Source organism: Corylus avellana, chromosome ca8, assembly GCF_901000735.1.
Source record: "Corylus avellana chromosome ca8, CavTom2PMs-1.0".
Lineage (NCBI taxonomy): Eukaryota > Viridiplantae > Streptophyta > Magnoliopsida > Fagales > Betulaceae > Corylus > Corylus avellana.
The window spans coordinates 24218446-24227811 of NC_081548.1; the positions used below are offsets into that span (position 1 = coordinate 24218446).

Consider the following 9366-nt stretch of genomic DNA (forward strand, 5'->3'; position numbering starts at 1 on the left):
TATTTAAGGGAGTCAAATATTTTGCTTACATAGGGGTGATCCCATATTGTAAATAAATGTAAAATGACTGGCCCTCAAAGGAATATTTTGTCCCCCACAATGAATCTTAGAACTTTTTTTTTTTTTTTTTTGGTGTGTGAATTTGGAAATGCATAAACTCTATTGAGCTTTGAAAAGCGGTTAATTTTAAGAAAAAGGGATTGATGGCTTTTCTTGTTAATTAGTATAAAGAATTTGGTTAGAAATAAAATTAAAAATTTATGATTCTATGCTAATGAGATACAGGCATGTTTGTGAAGGATTTTGTTTGATACCATCACCACTCTTGTATTTATTATTTTTTTTTTTTGTCCATGAATTTGTGTTCTATTTATTTATGTTAAAATTTTGTACATTAGATAAGATTAATATTATTGATGATTGTTTGGAAGTTTACACAAAATCAATGAGGAAAAGTCAACCACAACTTTGCTAAGTTATGACAAAAAAAACTTTGGACTCGTTTGATAATGCTTTTTAGGACCAAAAAAAAAACTAATAAACAATACAAAACACTCACAAACTATTTTTATATTTGATTCACATCACAATTAAAAAGTTAAAATCGTTATCTAAAAAAGTTTAAACATTATATAAAGCCAAGTTGATTAGTAAATAGAGTTATGCTCGGTTTGTTAAACTTTTTCTTTTAATCTTTTGTTTAAAGTTTTCATAATAAAACAAACAACAAAACATAAAACATTAGGAAAGAAATAATTTTCACATTTTTGTCAAATCAAACAAAAATAAAATAAAAAACAAATCCCAAAATACATCATGCACGGCTATATTGGTTGATGTGAGCGACGGTAGTGGTTGAGAGTTGATTATGACAGAAAATTTAGAAGTAAAATTGGTTGGTCATGGTGTGATGAGATTATCCACCTCAATATCTTTAGACTTTATTTGTCATTTTCAATGATAGAAGACATTGTTTGTACTTGTCATTATTGACCTTTTTAAATCTAAAAGGCGGTGATATAAGCAAAGCGAGCGTGCATTGTAGGAATCGACCGTCATTGGAGGAGCCAAATTGTGCCAATACATTTTAATGCTCTTTATTTATAAGTAACCAATCAAGCGGTTCAAGAAAAGCTGAAGAGCCGGAGACTGAAGAGCACACTTCCAATTTCCAAAAGCCATTCTTGCCTTTTCTACATCATTTCGTTCTCCTTGCGCGGTAGTCTCCACTTCGCGTTGGAACCGTGCCTTTGAGCGGTACCATTTGGAGCGTTCCTGTTAAAAGTTTCGAACGGCTCGTCGTTTCGGCGGTGATCATGGAAGATACAGAGAGCTGCAGTAGCAGAGCCGTGGATTTCGCGCCGACTCTTAGTCGGAAGCAGAGGCAGAAGGTCGTAGTGTACAATCAAGTTCTTCATCGTCTCAGAGACTTGAGCTTCGCAGAGACCAGTCTTCCTGGTTTTGAGGATGAGCTTTGGGCGCATTTTCATCGCCTCCCTGCTAGGTTCCCCCAAACCTTTACTTTACTATCTTTTGTTTGATCATTAGTTGAATTATCAAAATTCACAACTGGTGATTTATTTATTTATTTATGTGTGAGTACTTAATTGTGGCTTTCAAGAATGGACCTCCATATCAAAGGTGTTGATGTTGTGGAGTACTTACAATCAGAGCTGGTGTTTATTGATCTAATTCGCTAATAATAGGTATGCATTGGATGTGAATGCCGAGAGGGCACTAGATGTTCTTATGCACAAAAGATTATTGCATATGGCACGCGACCCTGCCACCAGACATGCAATTGAAGTCCGTGTCGTGGAGGTAATTTATACGAGAAACTGTGCTTGGATCAAGAATTCTTGGCTCTATGCATTTTTCTTCTGAATTTTCCTCTTTCTTTGTTAAAATATTAATTAAATTCACCATTTACTATAAGTTTAAGCTTCTGGATTAATAAGTTTTGATTTAATACTCTGCTATATAATTCATTATTTCCATTTATACTATGAAGTTTGACTAGCAGGATGATTTAGAATTGGGCACATTTTTGGAAATGGTTGGTTTTCTATAGGTCTCTTGAGGTGATTGACATATTGACCATGCAAAAAACTGGACGCAATTTTATTATAATTTCATTTTTCTATAATTTTTGTTTTGTTTTTGTTTTTTTTTTTTGTTGTTGTTGAAATCACTTGTGATTGGCCAAATGCATCTTGAACATATGCAGGTTCATTTTTCTACGGGTGGAAATTGTAGTCATTCTTTTCATTCGAACTCCCAAATGAAAGTGGATGCTCAATGTTCTGATCATTCCAGCGAAAAGTGGTATGGTTAAATGGCCTCCTTCTATTTCTTTAATGAGGATTATCAGTTATTTAATAACTTGTGTAATGGGGCTACCGGATACAAGCAAGTGATTACATGTGTGTTTGGACCCTAATATCGTAGCCTCGTAGGATGACCAGCCTTGAGAGCTGGAGATTTAACTTTTGGCACTTTGATTTTGTCACATTTATTGTTATGTTATTTTATTTTTCAGTGTTATATTGTTTGATTTTTCAGACTTTGGGTTATGTTAATTTAATCGGGCTTTATATTATTTTAGTGTCACTAGGGTTAGGGTTTAATCCCTAATCTATTTAAGCATAATTTTGTTTCGTGGTAGGTAGCTTTTGATGAATAATATTTTGATAGACTGCATCATTGTGTATACTTTTTCAGTGTTCATCCACCGCCTGCCTTTGGTCCGTCAACTGATGTTGAACCAACTCTTGAAGTCAACCACTTACATGTTGAAGATACGCAAAATGGCATGACTGATACTTGTCTTCGTTCCCGGTAAAGAATTTTAAAAGGTTTTCTCCTGATTTTGAGATTTTTCTCTAATTGTCCTTAACATGATATTTTGTGGCCAATTATTGTACTGTTCATATATTTTTTGTCTTTCAAATTAGTGTTGAAAATTTGGTATGCAACATTGATGTGGATACTTTATAGATACGAGTTGCAATACTGACATGGGCGCATTAGGTTTGGCAGGATTTTAGAAGTTTTATTATACTAGATAGTTCAAGAAAAAGAATAATTTCTGGTTTGATGCAATAGGTATGAAGTCTCTTCTGTAAAAGTAAATGAGAAGAGTTGGGAAAATTTCCATTCATACCATTGAAATTTTCAGGATCCCGACAGTAAAGTTTGAGGAGGAATAAGTCTTTCTAGTACGTAAGTTTTCTCCTACCAGAAGAAGTTGAGATCCGTGGCTTCATCAGATATTCTCTCCTGGTTGGGGAAAACTACACATTTAACTCCTACTGGTTTGTGACTTTGCTTTGAACAGTTATATATCCTTGGACCTTTCTTAGACATTGCAATATGTATCCTATTATTTATACATTCTATTTTGTATGTGTGTATTTCTTATGATTTTTCTCTCATCTATATTCAACTTAATGTTGCTTGCTTTCTTTGTGGATGATGAGATCTTCAAATATTTTTACCATAAACAAAAAAATTTCATAGATTGCTTGAAGCTTTTATAGGTTTAGTTAATTAACACTGTAATAGTTTCCAAAATTTGCAGGGCAATGCATGAAATTACAATTTCAACAAATGACAAGCCCAAACTTTTCAGTCAGGTAGCTGATCTCTCTCTCTCTCTCTCTGTCTCATAGGGAGCATGTTGAACTTTCTAGGTCTTGAACCATTTCTTGGAATCATCTGTGTTGTATACCTTCCAATGTCCACTGTTTTCAGCATCAGAAACATATCCAGGATAGCTCTAATTCTTATTTTAGCATTATTTCTTAGATGTGTGCTGCATAATATGTGGCGTGTGAATATTCTTGACGTTTATGAGGCATCTACTCGAGATTAAAATTTTTGAACAAGGTGATAAATATATTGCACAAGAGAGATTTATGTTTGATGCTGCTAATGGGCATTATTGTTTTGAAGGCTGGAATTCTACAATCCGCTTCAGTAATGTAACATTAGATCCATACCCCTTACTGGACCTGATTTGAATCATTTGTTGGTGACTCCTAGAACCGTTTGGCAGCCAAGCTTTCATCTCCCCAAACTTCAACCTTTAGTGGGGGGCATCTAGAATGCTTGCTGCTATTTAGAAATGATTTGATATCTTATGCTCAATTTGTTCTCTCAAACTTTAGTGCTCTATCTTTGGCTCTATTGTTTCTTCTTTGCTCGTCCTTCCTGAGGCCCTTCTTTCACCATGCTTATTTATGGACATTTTTGTTATGGCTCGATGTTGTGTGGCAGAAGCTTGGTTGGTGTTTTGACATTTCATAGTAGTTTTTGGTATATTGGTAGTTATCAGTCAATTGAAACTCTAAAGAAGCATTTCTCTCCTTCATCCATCATGTTCTAGTTACATAATCCTCCGTTTTCTTTTTAGTCTCCTGCCCACAGTCCTAAGGATTTATTTTCCAATAAGATTTACTATCTTGTTCTTTCCTAGTTTTATTGAATTTCTGTTTATATATGTTGCCTAGTCCTGATTTTATTTACAAATTTTTGAATTTTCAATGTCCACTAAATACATATTATGGTGGATTTCACTCCATATGTTTCGATCCATTGTTCACAAGTAACAGAAACATCTACTTCTTTGTACCCTTACCCTTGTTTCATACGTATCTTTGTCACCACCAAAGCAAGTTCTCTGTAATTCATATGCCTTAAGACAGATTGCAACAGATCAGGCTTCTGCAAGATCTGATGGTGGATAGAATAGTTGATTTGATACTTATATGTGGAACTTCCAAAAGTAATTTACTAGTTAGATATTCTATCTATATCAATACTATCCATATTGATATTTTTTCTTTCTTTTCAGTTACTATTTTAATTTGTGATGATGCAATTTCAGTTGAGTTCCTTACTGTATGACGTTGGCTTGAACATTCAAGAAGCGCATGCTTTTTCCACTACAGATGGCTACTCTTTGTTTTTTTTTGTTGTTGATGGCTGGGCACTTGAGGTATTTCTTTATTTGTTCTCATTTTCTTGATTGTAATATATTTTTTCATCAATTAATTACTAGTCCTAGGAAAGGCAGGTATTTGTTTTTTCGTCTCTGATTCCTTCAAAATCCCTTTTTTTTAAAAAAATTCATGGATTCAATGATAAAAAATTTTGTGGGGATTTCGTCTTGTTTGGTGTATGAATTTGATTGTATCTGATTTCTGTTCCCGTAGATTTTGAATCCATGATCGTTAATTTCTAGGGCTTGGAATTTAAATTCGTCTCGCATTTAGGGGCTGTATATATGTATGTTAAATGGTTGTGTTTGTTGGCCGTGAAATTGTGAGAAAATGACTCGAATTTGGGACCTGTTTCAAGTTGGAGTTTGAATAGCGTCCGCGATCTCTGTTCTTAAATTAATATGCGCCAACTTTCTGGATCTAAAACAATTTAAAAAAAAAAACTAGAAAATATAAAATTTGAAGTTGGGTTTTCTTTACCTTTGCATGCAGTTTTTTTTTTTTTCTTCTAATTTCCTTTCTTTCCAATTCATGTTTGAATCCCTGGGTTTGGTATTCTGATATATTCTGGATCTGATTGCAGGGTGTGTACAAGTGTAGGAGATGTTAGAGCAGTTACTAATATTTACCCGAGGGGGATTAATCCTCTGGACATGTAAAGAGCTTGGAAATGCTCTTAGGGGATCACCAATTGACACCTTGATCAGGTCTTGTCTTTTGCAAGAACGACAAGGAGGTGGAAATTTCTGGTAATAACTGCCTTTTCTTGTCTTGTCTTGAATATATGGCTTCTAGCATTTGTGGTCATTATGTTTTAGCATTAATTTTTGTCTAGGAATAAAATATATGTCGTTTATTGTTAAAACACACATTAACTATATGATTATGGTGATCAGAGAATACTATTATAGATGGGCTTTTGGATCCATTTCTTTGCTTTCTCGTTTTGATCCTTGTAGCAAGCATAAGAATCTATGGTTAGTGCTAGGCAATAGAATTCCTGGCATTACCAACCCAGCTTTCATAATATACCCTGTTGTTTGTGATTATGAAAATTTTGGTACTTGAAGAATTTGGCAAACATGTCTGGTCATCTCATGGTGCTGAAGGATTGAGTTAAATACTTGTTTAACAATGAGTGCAAGGTAATTTATATGCTCAATGTGTGCTATGATGACATGATGAAGCAATACAAAAGCATTGCAATTAATCAGTTTAAGGCCAACATGATTTACATTTCTTTAACTAGAAGAACACTCTGCAATCAGTGAGAAAATGGAAGTTAGTTCCATTTAATACTAGAATAGTTCATAACTTATTTCATTTTTTTGTGTGTTTTTGAAACCCTATTCTAGCGATAACAGAATTTTTCCTTCTTTTGGTACAAGTACTCTATTTTATGTCTTTGTATGGAGTGAGATAATTTGCTGTATACATGAATAGGCCTATTGTCTATGTGGTGATCATTTGATTCTAATAAAACAAGTTTCCCTTTCTCACTTCTTAGGCTTTAGATTTCTGGCCAAACAGGAGCTCACAGGAAGATTTCAAAGGTTGTTGTAAACTGATTTTAGGAGATTGGTTTTCTTAATTTCTTGGAGAGGTAATACCCAATATGATTGTTGGAATTTTTGGATTTCGAGCAACAATTTATGCTGATTTGGACATAATGTTAAGGTTTTTTGGAGATCTTTATAAGCACAATTTTAGGGTTAAAATAGAGGACTTGAGGGTACTAAAAATCTATTGTGAGGTCTTGAGTGTCAAGCTTTGTGTTTCTGCCGGAATATGTATTATAATTTAGCTAGTGATTTTGTAATAACTTTGTGTATCTCAGACTTGTATTATTGTGTGCAGGAGGGATATTTTTTAGGATGGCTAATAATGAAGAGACAGGTAGCCCAGGTTGGGGTGCTTCGTTTGAGGTTACCCTCCAGAAAAGCAGCTGCCTCTTAAATACAAAGATCTTTCATTTTGCTTCCCTGGAGGCTTGGAGGTTGGGTGTATGCTTTTTGGGTCAATTTTTGGAATGATCAGTTTGTGTATTTGAAAGTTAGGAGCTATATTTCTTATTGCTCATGACTTCTAGTTGTTCAGCTGCTGTGGAATCATAACTTTAGTTATCTCGAGCGATTTGACTATAAATAGGCTTGATGTAATTCTCATAACTGTTATATAATAACATCTATTATAAGCAGGTCCTTTTTTTTTTTTTTTTTTTTTTTTTTTTTAAATATCATTAGCGGCGACCTCAATGTCGCCGCTAATGATTTTTTTATTTTTTTACGATTATCAATAGCGGCGACCTAGAAGGTGGCCGCTATTGATTATCAATAGCAGCGACCTAGAAGGTGGCCGCTATTGATTATCAATAGCAGCGACCAAGAAGGTGGCCGCTATTGATAGTCAATAGCAGCCACCCAGATGGTCGCCGCTATTGACTGTCAATAGCGGCGACATTTTTGTTGCCGCTATTGACCATCATCAGCGGCGACACTCGGCCCATTTCAAGCTTTTTTTGCGGCAACAAAAAAAGTCATTAGCGGCGACTAAAAGTCGCCGCTATTGACCCATCAATAGCGGCGACCCGAAATGTTGCCGCTATTGATCATCAGTGGCGGATTAATACCAGCAACTGAATAGCGGCCAAGTGTCGCCGCTATTGATCAATAGCGGCGACGTTTTGCTCATTAGCGGCGACCCAAAGTCGCCGCTAATGAGCAAATTTCTTGTAGTGAGATGTTCTTCCAATTAACTGCATTTTCTCTTGCTTTCATCATTATGTGTCCTGGTGGATAAGCAAGCCTATAGTTTTTCTTCGTTGGATAATCATGTGGAATAATAAATATTGTCATAGCGTTTATACTTTTTGCTTTTTGGAGGACCTCTTTTAATATTAATTTTTACAATGGGAGAGAGAAAAAAAAAAAAAAAAAAAGAAAAGAAAAGAAAAAGGGAGGAGTATTACATCTCAGAATCAGAAGATATATGTGGCCCAACACAATTCATAAATGGAAGCTTCTTCAACTTACCTTCAAAAAGATTTTTTTAAAATAATTTTAGCTTTTGTCAATATATATGAAAATATTATAGATTCAAGTAATGTCTTTGGCTACATCTATAAGCTTTTTACACAATTAAATGTAACTCTTGGTAAAAGCCAATTATATTAGAAAATTTATGTGAATATGTATCATCATCTAAGCTTATAAAAAATAAAAAGTAAAAGAAGAGGTATCATCCAACATTCACACATTTAAATCAAAGCCTCGAGTTAAATGATATTTTGAAATAAATTATTGATTTAAAGGAAATGATAAGCATGCAATATTAGAATTCATAGAGTCATCATGTTATTCATTTATGAAGATGGATTATAAATTGTCAATGTTACAAATTAAAGTGACTTGTTAAAACAAAAACAAAAACAAACAAATGAATTATTACTGTTAGAATATTTTATATTATTGTCTTGCTTATCACGCTTAGCCTCTCTATATATAGAGACTTATGTAATCATCATAATAATATAGAAGAAATGTAGTCTATTATATGCTTCCGCTCCCTCTCTCTTCTCTCTCTCATTCTTCCGCTCCAATATATCAGAGATATATTTAACCTGGTATTAGAGCTACTTTCTGTGGCCTCCAATAAACGTCTTTGACGTTTTCCATCGCTCCCTCCAGCGACCTCCCTTTTCCAGTCGTTGGCGCGCCGCCAAGCGGTTTTCCGCTCAAAATATTTTCCACGCCTTCAAGGCAGCCTCATCTGGAAAAATTTCTCCCAAATTCAAGCTTGCAAGGCAGAGATCTATCGATTTGTGGAAGATCAACCGCCCACAACACTCCACCCGTAGCCATGCTCCATCGGCAATTTCTCCAAGCGTCTCATGCACTGCCACCGTGACTTCTCTCAACCAATCAACCACCAAAAGTGGTGTCTCAGCCCCAGATCGATGGACCTATGGATTTTGAGCCTCTTCTAGCCATGCACGCACCCCACACGCGCCGCCTAGAGAAGCAGTTGAAATTTTGACCCCGCCATGTCCGCTGGATCAGCTTGGTCTTTAGACCATTCAACAGATCTGCCACTGGCCGTCCTAGAGTCGTCCATAAATCCACCATCGGACCTTTGATGCGCCGGTCGAAGCTCCTAGGTGTGGGCTTCGCGCGCCAAGACGTGGTCGCTAGTGAAGGCGGGTGTACCATACGCGCCAGACTCTACTTCTCTTTCCAGTAGCCACGTGGCAGCCTCTAAACATGCCACGTCAACCTTAGATCTACGTCAGCCCTAGCCACATCATCTAGGCTCCAACCCAATCCAAAACCGGTTTCTAACCGTGTCATCATGTTCAAATTGGGTC

At 35.6% G+C, this 9366-nt stretch overlaps 1 protein-coding gene across 7 annotated transcripts; it reads left to right on the forward strand.

Moving 5' to 3' along the window:
* The first annotated feature begins 1072 nt into the window (after positions 1-1072).
* On the forward strand, positions 1073-7194 carry LOC132190412 (serine/threonine-protein kinase STY46-like). 7 transcript variants are annotated; one of them, XM_059605395.1, is made up of 9 exons: positions 1073-1504; positions 1707-1821; positions 2228-2325; positions 2722-2838; positions 3581-3635; positions 4889-4999; positions 5587-5752; positions 6511-6606; positions 6861-7194. In XM_059605395.1, exons 1-7 carry the CDS (start codon positions 1317-1319, stop codon positions 5611-5613), a joined length of 711 nt encoding a protein of 236 aa, XP_059461378.1. In that variant the 5' UTR covers positions 1073-1316; the 3' UTR covers positions 5614-5752; positions 6511-6606; positions 6861-7194. The 7 variants fall into 7 exon arrangements, with proteins under 7 accessions (XP_059461378.1, XP_059461379.1, XP_059461382.1 ...); XM_059605396.1 differs by having other exon boundaries at positions 6511-6556; XM_059605399.1 differs by lacking the exon at positions 4889-4999.
* The last annotated feature ends 2172 nt before the right edge of the window (positions 7195-9366 follow it).

Bases quoted from the DNA above. Each gene is read 5' to 3' on its own strand.
- LOC132190412 (XM_059605395.1), top strand. From the start codon at position 1,317: ATGGAAGATACAGAGAGCTGCAGTAGCAGAGCCGTGGATTTCGCGCCG. The intron at 1,822-2,227 runs GTAATTTATACG...GAACATATGCAG, and splicing joins TTGAAGTCCGTGTCGTGGAG to GTTCATTTTTCTACGGGTGG. The intron at 2,326-2,721 runs GTATGGTTAAAT...ATACTTTTTCAG, and splicing joins GATCATTCCAGCGAAAAGTG to TGTTCATCCACCGCCTGCCT.